This window comes from Dioscorea cayenensis, chromosome 11 (genome assembly GCF_009730915.1).
Source record: "Dioscorea cayenensis subsp. rotundata cultivar TDr96_F1 chromosome 11, TDr96_F1_v2_PseudoChromosome.rev07_lg8_w22 25.fasta, whole genome shotgun sequence".
NCBI lineage: Eukaryota > Viridiplantae > Streptophyta > Magnoliopsida > Dioscoreales > Dioscoreaceae > Dioscorea > Dioscorea cayenensis.
Genome location: NC_052481.1, coordinates 17,257,790 through 17,277,912, shown reverse-complemented (window position 1 = coordinate 17,277,912; position 20,123 = coordinate 17,257,790). Strand labels below are relative to the sequence as shown.

The 20,123-nt window shown below is 35.0% G+C and overlaps 1 protein-coding gene across 1 annotated transcript; it reads left to right on the top strand.

Moving 5' to 3' along the window:
* Positions 1-9,949: 9,949 nt before the first annotated feature.
* On the top strand, positions 9,950-17,818 carry LOC120272053 (protein PSK SIMULATOR 1-like). The gene is made up of 12 exons (XM_039278786.1): positions 9,950-10,378; positions 11,442-11,767; positions 11,899-11,991; positions 12,084-12,171; positions 12,259-12,352; positions 13,584-13,678; positions 13,916-13,976; positions 15,330-15,430; positions 15,739-15,855; positions 16,641-16,717; positions 16,864-16,908; positions 17,101-17,818. Exons 1-12 carry the CDS (start codon positions 10,223-10,225, stop codon positions 17,606-17,608), a joined length of 1,761 nt encoding a protein of 586 aa, XP_039134720.1. The 5' UTR covers positions 9,950-10,222; the 3' UTR covers positions 17,609-17,818.
* Positions 17,819-20,123: the final 2,305 nt, after the last annotated feature.

Sequence of the window (20,123 nt, the reverse complement as noted above, 5' to 3'; positions counted from 1 at the left end):
TATGTGTAAGCCCTTTTGTTATGAACTAAACTTTCTTTTGATTAAGCTTCACTATGTATTTTCACACCCAAAATCTTTTTCATTTATAATTTATAAACTAATGAGAATAGGTTTATAAGAAATAAATAAATAAATGTGAAATCACTTCTATAAGTCTTTGTATATATAAAAAAAATGTGAAATCACTTCTATAAATCTTTGTATTGACGTGTTAGTTGGGGGTGGTAAGTTTTGGTTTATTAAGGCCTTCTTTTTCAATGGCCATGATAATATGATAGAATAAGCTATCATATCTTATTTTTGTTTGGTGAGCAAACATGATATAATAACCTTATCGTATTGCTCGATTTTATGAGGAGGTCCAGATAAAAATGTGTAAGATAAGATAAAAATAAAATTTATTTAAATTTTCTTTTACTTTGTCTTTTCTTCTTTATCTAAAATTTCACCGTATCCCTCATTTTTTTTTCAATCGTTGCACTCGAGACGAGGCTTGGGACGAGAAGCCTATAAAAAATAAGATAGGTAAAAAAAAAATCTACTTAAAAATAATCTGTCATAAATGTAATTTTATCTATTTATAGACCATTTATATTATATCATGTTATTATTCGGTCTACTTCAAATGTAAAATATGATAATAAAATCCTATCAGATGATTTTTGTGGTCCACATCAAATAAAAGATAGGATATGGGCTTATATACCCACGGCCCGTATCATTTTCTACTTCTATTCAATACTAATATTCTATCAGTTTTTATCTGATTTTGTTCACTTATTGATTAAATGCTTTTGCAATTAAATCCTTCATATAAAAATTTCAAATTTTAGAACTTCTTTAAAATTGAGATTATAGATATTTTTACAAAATTTTAATTACCTTCGGTTCGATCTTATAAATGTTTTTTGTTCTTATAACTTTGACCAAGAGAAGTAAGAAATGTTTTTTGTTACTAAATAAATTATTTTTTAAAATTTAAATTAATTAACTAGTCAACAACTTAATAAATCCTTGTTATTGATTAGGAAAATATAATCTTATTTGAAATGTTGATTTCATTTATTATAAATTACTAATTAACTAGTCAATAACTTAACAAATCCTTGTTATTGATTAGGTAAATATAATTTTATTTGAAATGTTGATTTCATTTATTATGAATTATGTCAAAATTTAAAACATCATATGAAGTTATTTACTGATAATAGAACATAAGCGATATATATATATATATATATATATATATATATATATATATATATATATATATATATATATATATATATATATATAACAAAAATAATAATTAAACAACTACACACAATTTAAATGAAAAATCTATTTAAAAAAAATCTATGGGTAGATGAGAAGACGATAATTGTATTATGTTGAAAATTGAGTAAATTAATGGCAAACTCAATTTACTAAAATAATTTTACCATAATAAGACCTTTAAATATGTTTTAAAAAAAACCCTATGTTGAATACAAATCCAATTAACCTAATAAATTTAGTATACATTTCGACTCTACTAATTTTTAAATGCAATATATTTAAAATATTATTAGGCCTTTAAATCCGAGAAAATTTTTATAATTTGAAAATTTAGTGGTATCATGAGTTTTCCGAACCAAGTCAAATAGAATTTGAGTTATATATATATATATATATATGTATTTATGACGAAACTCAATACGTTGTCATGAGTTCATGTTGTTGCTATGATATTTATTAACAAAGTATGTTGTCATGAGTTCATTTTGTCACTATAATATATATTAACCAATAAAAAATTACTTCGTGTTTCTATTTTTGACTAGTCATTTGTTTTATCGATATTACTCTGTTTCGCCTACCAAACGCTCTCTTAACAAACATAGAAAAATTCTTCATGAACCTACATAACCCATTGCATTAATCAATCTTGACCTTTAGACTTGGAAAGATAGGGTTAGAATTTGTCTCATAAATTCAACAAACACAATCATAAATAATCTCCAATCAAGCCAACCAAGCCATGAGACAAGCTCAAGAGTGGCTTGAGCCATTCCCAAGCCAAATCATTAAAAATGAAATAAGTGGGGCCCTTTATGGTTGTTTAGTGGTCATTGTTGAAAAGTTTAGCCTATCTTTATGAAAAAAAAATAATATTCCATGTGTATTGAGTTTGGGTTTTGTCTCAATGTTTTTAATTTTCAACAACGCGTTTTTTATTGTATATTTAACTTTTAAAAAGTTTATAAAGTAATATATTATATCATATCATGTATTATTCTCAATTGCTAATGGAATCAACAAGGTCTTTGAATATATCTGTTTCCAAAACATCCTCACATGTTATATTGAGTTGTTAAAATTTATTATTAATGTGGTGCTCTCATTTAGCTGGAAATATAAAAGTTCTATGTTATAAGTTTTATTTAAACATTTATTATGGTGTTTTTGGAAATATAATAATACCTGTTTGGTCCATTGTAGTCAAACTTTGTTGTCTTTATGAAAGTTTTTTTATTTATATATCCCAAAATCAGTGAATTTATTTTTCATATTTAAGCTTTTCCTCGAATATATTAGAAAAGTAATATATATATATATATATAGTACATATATAGTATGAGTGATGGGGCCAGATGGAGCGCCAGACCGAGTTATTGGGCCTGATGGTGTGCTGGAGTCTGGTTTAGATGAGGCACACAGGTCTGAAGTTGGCATTTGGCATATTAATGTTATTGGGTCACTTGGTGAGATTGTAAATGTTGATGGACTTGGGCCAGAGGTGGGGATTTGTGTGAGGCAATCCGAGGAGGTTCAAGGGGCTCCTCCTTTAACGTCTAAGATTAATTACAAGGATATGTCATCCGTTCCCAACATGGCGCCTCCAGCTGGTTTCATTTGGCAATTCTTGGTAGGGACTTGGGTGATGGTTCCTCAGTTGTCTGCAGCTGCTGAGGTTAATTTAGGGGAGGATTCGAGAGAAGATGCGATGAAGTCTACTAATCGATCTGCTGATGATGTGTCACCTGAGTTGGACACCGAATCAGATGATTCGGTTTCAGAATTCGAGATTAACCTTCGAAAGTTGTTACCAGGTTTCCACAAAAATGATGTTGACTCAGCGGCTGGGCAAAATGTTGGGACTAGGAAAAGTGAACGACAGAAGAAACCGTCTACAAGGTTCAATGAGGAAGCAGGGTTCATTGCGGAACCACCTAAATCGACCAAGAAAAAGGGAACTGGAGGTGGTGGCGACACAGGTATGTGTGCCAAACCGTTATTGATTTCAGATTGGTCTAATTTTCAAATTGCAAATTATTGTGATGCATGTGGCATTTCCTTTACCGATTCCATGAATGAATGCTTTGATCACATTCGCTTGTTAGAGAAGTCAGGCGCTTCCTGCTCCAATGGGGCAGAGTCGACCTCCTTGGAGGTTCGAGGTCATTAGTGGTTGTCCATGAACTTAATCAATTGGAATGTTAGGGGGCTAGGTAGGACATCTAAGCGGTTTTTAGTCAAAGACTTTCTTAGGATCCACCATGCCGAGGTATGCTGTCTACAAGAAACAAAACTGGAGGATTTATCTCAGACCATCTGGCGTGAGATTGGTGGGGGTTACCTTGATCAATTCACCTTCGTTCCGGCAAAGGGTTCGGCGGGTGGTCTTGCTATAGGTTGGAATAGTGCGCTGTTTAAGGGGAGCTTGGCACGGGTGAGGGAGTTCAGTATGTCGGTGGATTTCATTTCTAAGGCGAATAACCTCAGTTGGCGTTGTACAGTGGTGTACGGGCCTAATGAGCGTTCTCGCAAGCAGGCTTTTTGGGAGGAATTAAAAAACAATAAAGGAGCGACCGTTGGGTCGTGGGTGGTTTGTGGTGATTTTAATGCTATCTTCTCAGTTGAGGACAAATCCTCTGGTAATCCATGCTGGGTTGATATTCACTGTGCCAATTCCTTTTTGCAAGAGATGGGTCTGTTAGAGCCTCCTTCGGTGGGTAGAAGGTTCACTTGGACAAATGGTCAAGCGGACCCTATCTGGGTTAAGCTAGACAGATTTTTGATTAATAATGACTGGTTAGCGTGCTTTCCTAGAGTGGTACAGTCTAGTCTGCCTAGATTAGGATCCGACCATGTGCCGATTAGACTTGAAGTTGGTTTTCACTCTTTCAGTCCAAGGCCATTTCGGTTTGAGCTGGCTTGGACTCTGAAGGAGGGGTTTCAGGGGTTGGTGCAACAGTGGTGGTCTAAAATTACACCGGTGGGGTGTGGTGCGTTTATTTTCTCAAAAAAGATTTCAAGATTAAGGGAGCGCCTTAGGCATTGGGCGAAGTTTGATTTTGGGTCTATTAAACTGAAAAAACTGGCTCTCTTGCACGATATTGAGGAATTGGATCTGGTTAGAGAAGTGCGGTGTCTTTCCACGGAAGAGGCAAGGAAGGAAAGTGATTTGTTAGTTGAACTTAAGGATATTCGCAAGCAAGAAGAGCTTTACTGGAAGCAGAGATCTAGGATTCAGTGGTTAAAAGAAGGGGATGAAAACACCAAGTTTTTCCATACGGTTGCTAATGGCCGTAAAAATCGAAATTTCATCCCTTTTTTACACAAAGACAATGTCACATTTGAGAACCCGAGGGACATTGGTAGAATTTTCTCTAATCACTTTAGGCTCCAGTTTGGGCAAAGGCGGTCGTTTGGGTTCCAGGTTGACCTGCATAAACTGTTTGCGCACAAGGAGGTGCTGGATCTGACGGATCTGGAGAGACCCTTCACTTTAGAGGAAGTTAAAAGTGATGTGTTTGATTTGGGTGGAGATAAGGCCCCGGGACCAGATGGGCTCCCTATGCAATTCTTTAAACGGTTCTGGGATATTATTAATCCGGATCTTTTCCGGCTTTGTGAAGATTTCTATCTACAACGTGCAAACTTGGAGAAAATTAACTGGGCAAACATTGCTCTCATTCCTAAAGTGGAGTCGCCTGATACCCCTGGAGATTATAGACCCATCAGCTTGATTAACTCTTCCTTGAAGATTATCTCTAAATTGTTGGCTTCCCGACTGAGTAAGGTCATGAACACCTTAGTTAGTAAAGAGCAATCCGCCTTCCTTAAAGGTCGTTGCATCCTTGATAACATCGCTACTGCGGAAGAGCTGATTTTCAGTATCCACAAGAGGAGGTTGCCAGGGCACATTCTGAAAGTGGACTTCTCGAAGGCTTTTGATCTAGTTGATTGGGATTTCCTGTTGAATTTGATGAGAGCTAGGGGCTTCGGGGATCGCTGGATCGGGTGGATCAAGAGCATTCTGTTTTCTTCTAAGGCTTCTATTCTGGTGAATGGATCCCCTCATGGATATGTGCGATATCAAAGGGGATTAAGGCAAGGTGATCCACTATCTCCGCTGTTGTTTGTGCTTGTTACGGATACGTTATGTTCGATGTTCTATCATGCTCTCAACTCTAAGGTGTTGATCGGTGTCCCGTTAGGAGATTTTGGTAGTATGTGTAATCTCTATTATGCAGATGACCTTCTGATTTTGACCATGGGTGGACTGGAAGACCTGAGGGTGGTGAAACTTATTTTGTTAATTTTTGAAGGGATGTCGGGTTTACCAACTAACTTCTCCAAGACTTGCCTTTACTCTACTTCCAAGGATGTGCTCCCCAATCAGGCTGCTGCAGATACGTTGTCATGTGCCAAGGCTATTCTTCCTGTTACTTATCTGGGCATCCCAATCTCGGGGAGAAGGCCTAGAAGGCAAGACTGGGAGGGGCTCATCCTTAAAATCAGAAGGAGGTTATCCTCTTGGAAAGTGCAATTTTTGTCACTTGGTGGTCGGCTTACATTATTGAACTCGGTTCTCTCGACTATCCCTACTTATTGGATGTCTCTTTTCAGATTGCCTTGTTGGGTTATCAAAAAGATCAACCAAATTAGAAGGGATTTCCTATGGTCGGGACCGGACATTGACCACCCAAAGTGTAGATTGGTAGGTTGGAAACTCATCTGTCGTCCTCGTGACCAAGGGGGTTGGGGCATCTTAGACCTACAGAATTTTAACACTGCACTGTTGGGCAAATGGTGGTGGAAATTCATGATGGAACCATCTTGGTGTGGGGCGGATATCGTTAAATTCAATTATGGGTTAGATCGTTGGAACTTGTTTCCTAAGATTTCGGGTAGGGTCTCCTACTTCTGGAAAGGGGCTTTGAGCTGCTTACCGGCTTTAAGAGGCGGTATCACGCAGGGTGTGAACTCAGGAACGGAGACTCTATTTTGGAAAGATCGTTGGGTTAATGGGCAAGCTCCAAGGTATATCTGGCCTGAGGAGTTCAGAAGGTCTCTATTCCCCAACGGTACAGTTAGTGATTTGATCGCACTTTTAGATGAGACTCCGTTCAACGCGAACCCAGATATTGTATTAATCCGCGCTCGGCTGTGTGGGTCCTTGAGGGCCTTGGGGGACAAAAAATGGTGGAGTTTGTCAGGAAATGGTTTTTTCTCGGTAAAATCTTTTTACAACTTCCTTATTGATGGGGGATTACGATGTCCGGTAGCGGGTTTCTTTTGGCGTAACCTGTGTCCAAAAAAAGTCACAATTTTCAACTGGTTGGCCTGGAATAATAAGATCCTCACTCTTGAGAACCTCGCTAAGCGAGATTGCAATTGTCTTCCTACCGCTACCTGTTTGCACTGTCATGCGGAGGTTGAGTCGGTGGACCACCTGTTCTTGCAATGTTCTTTTGCTAGACAAGTGTGGGGCTATTTTGTCCATCTTCTTAAGTTGCCGGATCTTCCGCTGTCAATGACCTCAGTTTGGGGTAATTGGAGATTGCTTGTTCGACCTGCTTATAGGATCATGGGGGACTTAGTGGTGAAAGCGATTGTTTGGAATATTTGGTTGTCTAGGAATGATTGCATCTTTAATGCGCATTGCTTGTCTGCTCATGCTGTCATCATTAAAATTGCTCATTTGCTTTTGTCGTGGTTATCTTCAGCTGAGGAGGGTTCTAGAGTCAAGTTGGAGGATTCCATCACTACTATTCGCCGGAGCCTTGACTTTTTAGGCCCGCGTGTTGAGGAGGCGGGTGGTGTTTTGCCTTCAGAAGGGTCTCAGGAGCAGCGTATGGGCTAGTTACAGGGAGTCTTCTGGGGTTTGTGGGCGGATTGTTATGCCGCTGTTGGTTGTTTTTGTCTTGGCTGTGTTCTGTTTGGGTTGTGCCCCTTGTAGCTTTGTTCTTGTTTTACCACTTCTTGTGGTCTGTTATTGTTGTTGTTTTGTGCTCCTCGGAGGGTTGTGGTAGTCTGTTGTAGTCTATTGCTATCTTTAATTTGAAGTGGTTTATCCACCTTTTCAAAAAAAAAAATATATATATAGTACCATCTTTTAATAATAAGAGAGTTGGTATTTTAATTTTAAATAAATTAAAAAAAAAAAGATTTTACAAATGTGCTAAACAGGGACATGATTTTTTATTTTTGAGAATACTTGTTTTTTTCTTTAATAGTGTTAACGTTTTTTATATTTGTTAGAGACAAATTCATTATTTTATTTAAATATCTGCCTATGCGATATAAAAAAAACATAATTTTTAACATGATTTTATTTAGTTTTTAAAATTTAAAAATTATTTTTTAGTGAAATTTTAGGAGAGATTAATAGACATAAAAACAAAATATTTTTAGACCATATAAATTGATTTTAAGTGAATCGACTATTTTGCTTTGCCAAATAAAATTGAATTGACAATATTAATAGTTTTTTCTTTTTTACTAGATATGCTATACATCCTTGAATTGAAAAAAAATAGTCCATGCCTATTATGTTTGAAACAACAAGGTTTTAAATTCCTTTTATTTTTTGTTGACAATAAAAAATTTGTGGTTGTTCATACATATATATGAAAAATTGTAATGCAAAAATTATAAAATACGGAATAATAAATGTATTTTTATAAGTCTTTCATCTATATTTATCCTGTAAATATTTTTATATATTTTAAATCTTAACAATGATGTCTTTCTAGTTTCTACAACTTTGATTAATATTTAACCAATATATATATATATATATTTTGATTAATATTTAACCAATATATATATATATATCAATAAATTGACGCTATAAAAGTGTGGATCAACAACTAACACGTGACAAGCAAGTCGCATAAGCAAACGCATTTGTTGCAAGGAATTTTCCTTTTTTGCCCTTGTATATATTTGGGTGCATGAAATTCTTAAATTATTTCAAAATTTTAGACAATTATTATATTAATTAAAACATGATATCATTTACTGTCAGTCAAACACGTCTATCTGATATTTTTTTAATTTTGAACCTCATTCTAATTGAATGAATGACGTATATTAAAAGGCAAAAATAATTAAAAAAAAAATTATATTTTGCATATTGATCTTTCCAAACAGAGGTATTTATACATGCAACTTAGTAATATATTATTATATTTTTTTCCCCTAGTTTTTCATATGCGGTCCCAGACAAAATTATAATAAAATTTTTGTGATTATTTTTATTAAATAATATATTCTATTAAAAAAAAGATGACTTTAAAAAAAAGGTTGGCCATAAGCACATAAGACTAGTATTGGTTTTCTTCAAAGTCATACCCCATGTATCAATATCAATAAAATTTGGCTTTATAAATTTTTTTTAAACTGGTCAAACTCTAATTGCTCATGTAAATACACACCCACCGAAAACTTTTTTTATAAGTATTTTGCACAAAATTTTGAAGATGAGAAATTTATTCTTTAAAAAAAAGTCTCTTACAATTTGTTTGGATTAAGAAAATGATAATCAATAAAAAATTATAGGAAATACTCTTTGACGCTGTTTAATTAATTGTAAAAAGCTTTTAATATAATATTTAATATAAAGTTTAATACAAGTACTTAAAAATAAAACTCTAATATGAATGAAAAAAAAAATGCCACTTTTTATGAGTTGTGACCGGGCCGGGCTTGAACATGCACGGTTTGTGTTTGAACAATAAGGGCCAGGCTGACGGGCTAAATAAATTTGGTTGTATATTATTAAATATATAATTTTAGACTGTTAAATATGTTTATTATAAATGAGGTTTTGATAAAGTGAAGTTAATGGTAAGTTTTAAAAATGAAAGATTTGTACTTATTATATTAAATTCAATTTAAACTTAGAGTAAATACTAAATTTTAATATTATTTGGAAGGTGGAGAACCATTACAGTTCTTGCTTTTGAGCTAAGAATTTTTTTTTTTAAAGTTATGAATTATTTCCTTAATTTTTAGTTTTTATCTTTCATCAATTCTTAAGTGATTTAAATCTCTAATTTTTGAAGTAACTTTGTTGATTAAATTATTTAATTTTTCTTTAAATATAAAAAATAAAAAAAGTCATTACCATAATAGCAAAAAAAAACTAATGTATGATTGAAGTTTAATAATAAAAGTGTACTTGTGGTGACTTATCCACATTATATATAAAAGAGAAAAATCAATAAAACCCTATGCTATGCTATATTTTTCAATTTGAAATTAGATCACATCTTTATAACAAAATAATAAAATTATAAACAAAAAATAATCACATGATAAAATAAAATCAAATAATTTATAAATTATTCCCATAGGTCATAGAACATTAAATATTATATTTGTTTTTTTTATAAAAAATAAACTAAACCATTCAATTTTTACTAACTAAACTTCAAATTTAACATTAAAAAAAATTAAAAATTAAAAAATTTCTCCAAAAAATCCCACAACTTTATATCTAAAAATATTTAATTTATTAAAAAAATATTTGCCGCCAGTTTCAAACTCATCTCCAACATCCAATAGGCCTGGCCCGGACCGGCCCGGCCCGGCCTGGCCTGTTTACATTTAGCCCGGCCCAATATCTCGCCGGGTTGACTACGCTGTTGGTTTTCCAAACCCTAAGCAACAACCAAGCACCATCGAGAGCGAGCCAACAGCGAACGCCTGCGCGAAGCCTTGCGCGAGCCGCCATGGCGTCTCGGAGTTGCGCGCGCGCGAGCGTGAGCATCCAGCGCGCGTTCATACGCTGGTTTCAAAGCCCTGGTCAATTCAACGACGCAGAGGAGCCCTCAAGAATTTTCCAAACTCGTATTTATTTTGGGGTTTGATTGGACAAGGAGAGAAAGAGGAGAAGCAGGAGATATCGGATTAGGGTTTTGTGAATCGAGGACAAAGAGGAGCTAAGATGGGTTGCGCTTGCTCCAGAGCGAAGGTGGACGAGAAGACGGAACAGCTGATTTGTGATAGTGATTCGTGTAGTTTTGTTGCTGCCAAGAAGGAGGATCGGTGGAATTATTCCGGTGAAATCGCGGTGACGCCGGCAAGGGCTGGAGCTAGTAAGGTAGTGGTTTCTCTCTGTTTTCTTTATGCCTTTTTGCTGATTTCTCCACTCCACCCTAAGTTGTGTTTGATTTTATGGGAAGTGGTTTGAGGGTGGACACTTGAAAGGATTTCTGAAAGTGTGGAAAAAAAAATGGAATTTTGTGATCTGATTGATGAACACTACACTGCTTGCTTTACTGTGCTGCAAATCAAGTTCACGAACATGTTATAATATATATATATTTTTTTTAAATCAAGAACAACGTATAAGTTGAAACCATGGACAAGTGGCACCGGAGTTATTAGATGGGAAAGTTTAAGGAGATTATGAAATCAAAGACATCATACAATCATAGATAGAAAGTCACAAAAGAACTGGAGGAACATTGCAAATTACCTCCATATTTTATGAGAAGGTCAAAATGCCAGTGTTAGAGTGAACTAAGTAATGATGCAAAGAGTTGCCGGTCAGTACACATCTTATGAGACTTAAGTTGCCCAGAATGTTTCTGCAAAACCTTCTCCCTTTTAAAAGAAAATGCAGTGATAATTATAAGAGTATTACAATAAAACTTGGTCTTCCATCCAAATCAAGGATAAGATTGGAGAGCAGGACTGTTCTTGTAAAATATAGGTGACGAAAGAAGCAAAAATGTATCAAGTCAGGAAAGACAACCTAACTAATTGAAGAAACTGTTCCTTTGGCCATCTGAAAAACAATGACCATTAGATTTGGCAGATATTATGTTGCACAAAGTACCTTTGTCACTGGCCTTCTCATAGTACTCAATTCATACTAAGGAGGGTGTAAACCATTTTTGAGGTTGTGGAGAAAAATAAAGAAGACTATCTGAAGCGATGCCCCCCTTGATTGAACACTTGAATTAAGTGAGAGACCTTGAATGGATATTATGGCATTTAGTGATGAACATTTGTTGATACTGAACCTGGATTCATTGCATGTTCTTGACTGATCAAGTTTTGTAATTCTTTTGAGTTATTTATTTGCAATTTATTGTCTGAAATTAACTGATAACATTTACTACAGAGCTTGATGGTTTGTTTTTGGTTCAATCATATAGGCTTCAGAAACAAGTTCATTTTTTGGAAGGGCTAGCCTGGCTGGACTAGAGAAGGCCATGGAAGTTATAGATACTCTTGGGAGTAGCATGTCGAATTTGAATGCTGGCAATGGGTTCATTTCAGGAACGACCGCAAGAGAAAATAAGATATCAATTCTGGCCTTTGAAGTTGCTAACACAATTGTTAAAGGTGCTAATCTATTGAGATCTCTTTCAGAAGAGAACATCCAATTTTTAAAAGATGAGGTCTTTCAGTCAGATGGAGTTAGACAGTTGATTTCAGCGGATACGGTAGAATTGCTCGTTCTCACCTCCACTGACAAAAGGTGGAGTTGAGATTTATTTGCAGCAGTTTCTGAGTTTCCTATAATTGATTATTATACTGAATGGCAGTTTGTTATAATTATTGCATCTGAATCTTTCTATCAATATTTGTCTATTTTATCTTCCCATACAGAGAGGAACTTGATGTTTTCTCCAGAGAAGTAATTAGATTTGGAGACCTTTGCAAAGATCCAACGTGGCATAATTTGGGTCGTTATTTTCAAAGGTAGTTAAGTTTTTGATTGTGCATCACCTTATCACTTACCCGTCCAAAATTTGTCCATACTTCTCATTTTGGAAATATGATTGGATTTTCAGGTTGGACTCAGATTTTAGTCATCGCCCGTGCAAAGAAGAGGTGGAAACCACAATGCAGCAACTAATGGATTTGGCGCAGACTACATCCGTATGTATATTTTAATTCCCCTGTTATTCCTGATAATTAATTAGCTGCTGCTATTGCATCATGAAAAGACTTGCTCTGCTTATGTAGGAGCTCTATCACGAATTGCATGCATTAGACAGATTTGAACAAGATCATCAAAGGAGGCTTCATGAAGAAAAGTTACTGCCTGCTGCTAGACGGGGTAAGGTACTGACTGATTGCAGCTTTACTGGTAATGAGTGATTATAGCTTTTATTGGTACTAGCTGATTTCTCTAAATAAATGAAGAAAAGGTTAAATGCTATTTTTTTCCTCCAGTCTTCAGGTCCTTCTAATCCCTATTTTGCATTACAAATAACTATTTGGATCCCAATTTAGTTCTGAATCTAGTAGGAGCCTCTCTCAATGTGTTTCGGCATGGATGGCTTTGTTGATGACATATTTTAACTTTGACATGATGTCTGTACTTAGATACTCAAAGTGTGTGGAGTGGAAAGCTTGTGATTATATTCAATGCCTCTTTCCTCTTCCCACATTTTGAAATGTGCTGGTGTACGGCTAGAGAAAATGTAGATCTGCTGGCTGGGATTGTCTTCTTTTAGAACTAAAGAATTCTGGTAGTTCACTATCAACAAAACATTGGCCCTATAATTTAGAATTGGTGCACTAAGTTACTGCCTATTTCTGAAGAATTTTGATGTGGAAATACAAAATTAATGTTATTGTTAGAGATATCTGGTGTTTGGAGGTCATGTGATTTGAAAATTTTTACCGACTTATATTGTTAGTAAGAAAAGGCTATGAGCCTTTTCTCCTCAATCACTAGAGAAATGTGGAAATTGGACAAGCAGGAGATATTTTCATGGACAATGCTTATTTCACCTCTGTTTTATTAGTTATTTGAGAAGTGTTCCTTTACTAACTTGGTCAAAAATCTATATACACTTTTGAATTTCTTTGTTGGATAAAGTTCAAAAAAATGAAAAAAAAATGTCTTGAAGTTGTAAAAATAAGACCATACTAAGATACTAGGCTTTTATATTTGCACCTCCTTCAGAGATTGTATTTTGTTACAAGGTTAATATCTTTGCTACAAGTTTTCCCATAAAGATAAAGAATAACTAATGACATCTTTTGAAGGAAGTGTACTCTGCCTTATATTGACTCTCTAAGGGTCATAGATTCACAATGGTAAGCTCTTCACTTCATATAGGAAGCATGCTATGATGCTCTTTACAGTGTGCCATTAATCTTGCAAGCAAGCAATGAGAATATGAGAGCACAACATGGTAACCATTAATGAGGAAAATGTTTCAATGCTGGCCTTTTGGTTCTAAAGCCTAGTAATAGAGCTTAAAGACCTCGCTGTTATGTAGAAGTATGTTTATACCAATGTTGTTTACCCATCTTTATTTATTTATTTATTTTTGCAGAGTCTCTCATGATTTTGCAGAGTGAACTCAAACACCAAAGAAAGTTGGTCAGGAGTTTGAAAAAGAAGTCCCTTTGGTCTAGAAGTTTGGAGGAGGTAATTCATTATAAACTTTTATATAACATAGTATAATGACAGTTTGAGTTCCCATAAACAATTCACAGATAGTGTTCAAAACTGTGGTAATCACGTTCTCTGTGAACAGTTTTGGCATGCATACAAAAGAAGGTTATATACATACATACTTTATTTATTTATTTATTTTTATCAATCTTAACAGAAATTTGTTAAACTTCTAACCTGTTTCAGAGCTAACCTCAAGAAATTATGTAGGTTGTTGAGAAACTTGTTGAGATTGTTATCTTTGTACATAAGGAGATCGATGAGGTATTTGGTAAGTACACGTTCTTTGATGTCTCACTTTATGTTCTTTCAGGAAACTCAGACTATTTTTACCCCTTTTTGTAATTTATGAAAAGTTTCACTTGGAGAAACTGGAGATTATTCACTATGATGATATCTCAATCCTATTTGATATGTTTCCTCTGAGTTCAGCCCTCTCCAATTAAGGATTGTTGTCTTATATGTCCCCCATTTACTTTTAAGAGTTACATGGTGGGTATGAGGCCAGGCCCACCTTAAAGTGATCCTACTCATGTCAGTTTTAACTATGCATCTACAACATATCATTTTTTTTTAAAAAATTTTAAGCAGAATATTGATGCATTTTGCATTATAATTATCTGGCATTGTTGCCGAAAGGATTCTGATTTCTGAAAAGTCTCGCAATTCTTATACTTAGGCTTGCGGATCCTAGTGAAACTTGTGGATTCTTGCATTACAGTCAAGTGTGCCAAACTTGAATAATGTATCAATCCTTAACAAAAGAGGAAAGAAAAAATTCACATAACATGGTTGGAGCTATTTATGAAATTTTTTTTCACAATAGACATACAACACAGCCCCTCATCAAATTATCTTTACTCAAATGTATGCTGTGCATGACCAATCGCATTCTTTAGCTCCATGTAGCCCACAAATTCTTTGGAGTGTACATCATTTTATCATCAATGACAACATGCTACATGCATTGCACAAACCCTGCGTTTATTATTCATCTTTTCTTTTGCTTTTCTCTATTGTCCAGAACTTTAATGCTGCCCAACTTTTATGTTTCTGAGATTTAATAAAATTTTTTGGTTTTAGTTGTTACAAGACTTTCACCTTGTTTTCTTCTTGCCAGTTCCGTCTTGTTTTCTGTTGTTGGCTTTTGATTTTTTACCATTATGATCCTGTTTAATATGTAATTTTCATGCATGGAGCAGTGGATTTAAATATAATATATCTTTTATATAAAAGAAATAACGTTCACCATTGTTTTTTATTTTGGTCTAGGTTGTTACTTTGTGAAGTTAATACAATAGATGAACTAATGAAAGTGGGCCTGCTACTGGCCTACGAAATAATGATATGAATGTAAACTTTCTTAATGCTATTGTATTGTTGTCATGTCAAATAGGTCAAGTATAACCACCAATGATTTAAATTCTTATGCCACTATAGTGTATGATGATTGTATATTTGTTCTTCATACAACTCGAAGCTATCTTTTGAACATTGGTGAAGTTCTAATTTATATTGTTTTGTGCCATGTTCTCAAAATTCTTATATTGTCATATAACTCTTTCAATGATCAATGCACTTTTGAAATGTGAGCTTTTAGTTTAGCCTTACTTTCTTTTTGTAGGCACCAATTCTGTTACCGCTGCACCAAATCATACTGGAAGATTGGGTACTTCTGGTCTTGCCTTGCATTACGCCAACATTATCAATCAAATTGATAGTATAGTAAGTAGATGCATGCTCTTTTTTGGCACAATCTCATTTGTACAATTTGCGGCGTTATGTTGTCATTCTTCGTAAAAACAACAACAGGGAGGTTGCTTTTGTTTTGCCAATTACATCTGGTGTTGCTTTTTCTTCACACGTACATGAAATATTTTCTTTGTGCAACTTCTTGTAGATGTTCATTCTCATATTCTTTTTCGCTTAAAACCCATAATCAGAAGTTGAAACCCATGATCACAAGTCTGATAATCGTTTTAGTGGTGTGCATTTTGATGTTTAACAGCTGCTGTAAAATTTTGTGTATGTAGGTATGTAGGCCATTTTCACTTCCTGCAAATATGAGGGAAACTTTGTATCGAGGACTGCCAGCAGATGTGAAGATTGCTTTACGTTCCCGATTACATCCATTTGATGCAAATGAAAAGGTAGTCGCTCGAAACTTTCATTTGTTGCTTTTAAGTTTTAATACAAAATTTATGGAGGTTTCTTATAATGGTGGCTGTTCACCTCTCTTGAAACCTTGAAACAAGGCATTTTTGTTTGGCACTCCAACAGTGGATGATGACATTTAATTATGACCATACCTTGAAGAGTTTCTGCTTGAATTTGGGGTGAGACTTATTAAATTTTAATGGCAAAGGAAAAATAAGTAAAGGGGTGGGGTCAATTAACAAGCAACAGACACTTTTTAAATTCAAATCAGCTGAATGCTAGTGCTTCAAATACTATGTTCAGGGAAAGCTAGTATAAAGTTGATCAGGGACTTCTTTGGAAAGCTTGTTGAGGCTTTCTGGTGAAAATTATGAAGTATTGTTAATTGACACACATTGTACGGCAACTAGATAGACGAGCTCATATCTAGACTCTAAACTTGTTTTGCAAGGTATATTTCCCTAGCATGGATGGTTACGTTCAATGATCATCGAACCGTATGTTTTTCCAATGGCTTCAATTAACTGCCACAATTGATTCAATGAGTACATGAGAAATCAGAACATAATGCTTCTATACCTAATTTGTTTTGCTACCCTTTCAGTGCAATAGCTAGAAATTTCACTGACATAGTGGCATTGACATAATTGTGTATCCAGATGCTTTATATGGATAGTTGATTTAATGCAGACAAAAATGCGCTAGTTTTACTTCCAAAATCAATGGTAAATTTTTCAATGTTCCTGATTCATTATTGCTGAAAACTACTGTTCTGCAGAATACTGGTGCTCAGATAAAAGCTGAGTTGCAGAAAACTCTCAAATGGATTGTCCCAATAGCTGACAATACTGTAAGGTATGTATCATTGCCTCTTATAACTTAAGAAGTTTATGTTTTTTTAAAGCCATTCTTTGCTTTACTTCATTTCTAGAGCTGTTTGTATATTTTAAAAATATTCAAAATTTTCTTATTTGTTACTTTTTATTCCTTTGGAGCACCAGAATCCATCAAGGTTTTGGTTGGGTTGGAGAATGGGCAAACATCAGGTTGGTTTCTGTTTTTCATTGCTTTGAATTTACTTCAAATTCAGCTGCCTTTTGTGCATAAGCAATTCATTCAGATGTTGAAGTATCACTTGGTACATGGACTGCTTGTGATAGAATGCCTGAATCTGAAATTCTTCATTCCTGCATTGCTTCTTAATATTAGCACACTTCTTATGACTTGCTCTTTTCCAGTACTGAGGTTAACAAAAAGCCATCACCACAACACAACATTGCTCGTATTCAGACACTTTTCCACGCAGATAAGAGGAAGACTGAAGAAGTCATACTTGAACTTATTGTTTGGCTTCACCGTCTTATAATCCAAGTGAAGAACAAAGGGTATGGTATGGAGATCTTGAATTCAGGCAATGCCCAATCTAACAAAGTTACTTCTCTACAACAAGAGACAAAGAAAGATGCGTTCGGTGTGGACAATGTGAATCATATTAGCAACACCATTCAACTCTCGAAAGAGGAAGTAGAGATGTTGGAAGGTGCAAGCTCGACTCGAACGGTGCTAGGCAGAAGCAAAAGCCTGCAGGTGTCTTCCGTAAGCAGAAGTGAGACAAGGACACGCAGAAGACATTGTTTTAGCAGGAGTTGTGACAGTTCTCCAGCCAGGGAGTCATGTATGGCTTCAAACTTGCATTTTGAGTTGAAGAATGTGTTGGATGTGATGGATGGTCTTGATACACTGTAACTACAGCCTGCTATTATCATCTCATGTTAGTCTTATACTTCTATATGTTATAACTTCATGTATCTCATTGTTTATTTTTGATTGTATATCTACATCAACCAGTAATTTGTGTATATGTAAAGGCAAGCTTGTATTGGGTTTAAGAATGATGAGTGGTAGCCTATTGTTTTGGTTGTAAGCATGAACTGTTCTAGTGGCTTTTTTCCTGTACACTGTATATGTACCATGTCTTAAATTTTAAAGAATAATAATTTTTTTAAATAATAATTTCAAAGTCAAGCGGTTGTTAATAGATATTTATTGGTTTTTATTTTTACATACATATACCTCCCTAAAAAATTTATTTTCATATATCTATACCTCTGTGAGATTCTTATGTTTATAGGCTATAGCCTCAAAGTCAATAATAATATATGTGCTGCATGAAATATTTAACATTTCATATGCTTACACATGATAAAGATATATTGAGACAGTTATTTAGAAAATAAATATATCAATTATTATACTTATATACCTAAGAATGAAAAATAAAAATAAAAAATTGAACGGATGCAAGCAAGGAATGAATAAGTCTTCTTTCCAAAGTAATTTAATGATCAAGTAGTAGTTGTGTACATAAACATGTAAGAAACTTTTTGTGATTGCATGCCACCTCTCATCAAGAAATCCATTAGTATTGTATTCATTATTGAAGAATGTAGTGCATGTAGCATATTGTTTTGGTTGCAAGCAGCAGCAGCAGCAGCAGCAGCAGCAGCAGCTCCACAAACCAATCCTACTCCATTCTCTGTCAGGGAAGTTACACCTACTCTTTATTAATCTCAAACTCACACTATAAAACCCTCAACCCATGCATGCACTCATTCCATCACAAAATCATCAAGGATAACTAAACTCCTTATTCAACATGAGAAAAACCAATGCCTGCTTCTCCCTCCTCCTCTGCCTCTCCATCTCATCACTCCTCTCACCACCCTCCACTGCCACCACCCCATCCAGCACCATTCACATAACCACCAACCAACCAATCCTCTCACCACTCTGCAACCAGCCATTTGCCACTCAGGGTTGTGATTCAACATTAGAGACACCAGTTTCAGCTCCTTCACTGTCAGAACTATTTCCTGAAAACTTTCCCATAGTTGTTGTTCCTCCAGCACCTGAACTGGTACCTGAGACTTCTCCAGTAGTTGTTAATCCTCCAGCACCAGAACTGGTTCCTGAGACTTCTCCAGTGGTTGTTGCTCCTCCAGCACCAGAACTAGTTCCTGATACTTCTCCAATAGTTGTTTCTCCTCCAGCACCAGAACTAGTTCCTGATACTTCTCCAGTAGTTGTTTCTCCTCCAGCACCAGAACTGGTTCCTGAAACTTCACCAGTTGTTAATGGTCCTCCTTCTTCTGGATTGTTTGGTGGGAGTGGGAGTCCTTTGAGTAGTAATGGAGGTTCAAATGGAGGTGTTGGGCTTCCTTTTGGGAAGCCTGTGCAAGGGGGTGGGTTGAGCTCAGTGAATGGACCAGTTGGGTTGGGAGGTGGGCAAGGACTGGGGCAGCCTCTTGTGGATAATACTCCATATGATAGTGGGTGTTGGATTGGAAGGGAGAGCTGGTTTGGAGTTGGTGGACTTGCTCTTGCTCTGCTTTTTCATGCTCTGTTTTTAGTTCATGGTTCTTTGTTTTAAAATTAAACAGGTTGTGTATGTATTTATGTGTTGGTGATCTATATTAATTAATGTTATCGATTGTAATGTTTTCAATTGGCAGTCTGCTTGGCAAAATATCAAGTTTCAGTTTGATTAATCAGCAATTTTGCTACTCTTTACAGAATTTTTTTTTTATTTATTTATTTAGTGCAGCAAGACCATATATTGTTAGGGGGTGTATGCATTAACAGGAAATATAGCCATATCCATCCGTTTTCACCCAAAGTTTGGGTTGCAAATCTTCAGCCACAGTTGGAGAATTTTGATACCACTAAATTCATTATGTTTTGACCATATATTTCGAAAATCTTCACCCACAATAGGAAACTTTTTGATGCTGCTGAGTCCATTGCATTTTGAACACCAATACCCTAGTATTGATTTTTATTATACTATTAAACTATTGAGAGCGTGAAAATTGGATAAAAACATTAAATAAAAAATAATAATAAAAATTATACAATAATAAAATACCACTTCCACGAGTGAGAATTAGTTTCTCTTTGAAATGAAAAATTGTAGCTTGTTGCCCGTGAATATTTTCTTTTACACCAATAAATAACAAATGTTTTAGAGATGCACTAATTACGGTGTTTTATAGTAGTTCATCATTATTTATTTATTAAAAAATAATTATCCTTATAAAAAAAATACATTAGGAGTCTCTAATAATCTTCTCCTTAATGTGCAATTGCTTAAATCATTCTCACAAGTTCCATACAATTCCGCAAGCCCCCCAAACCCACTTGGCCAACCAAAACAAATAACAAATATATATATATATATATATATATATATATATATATATAT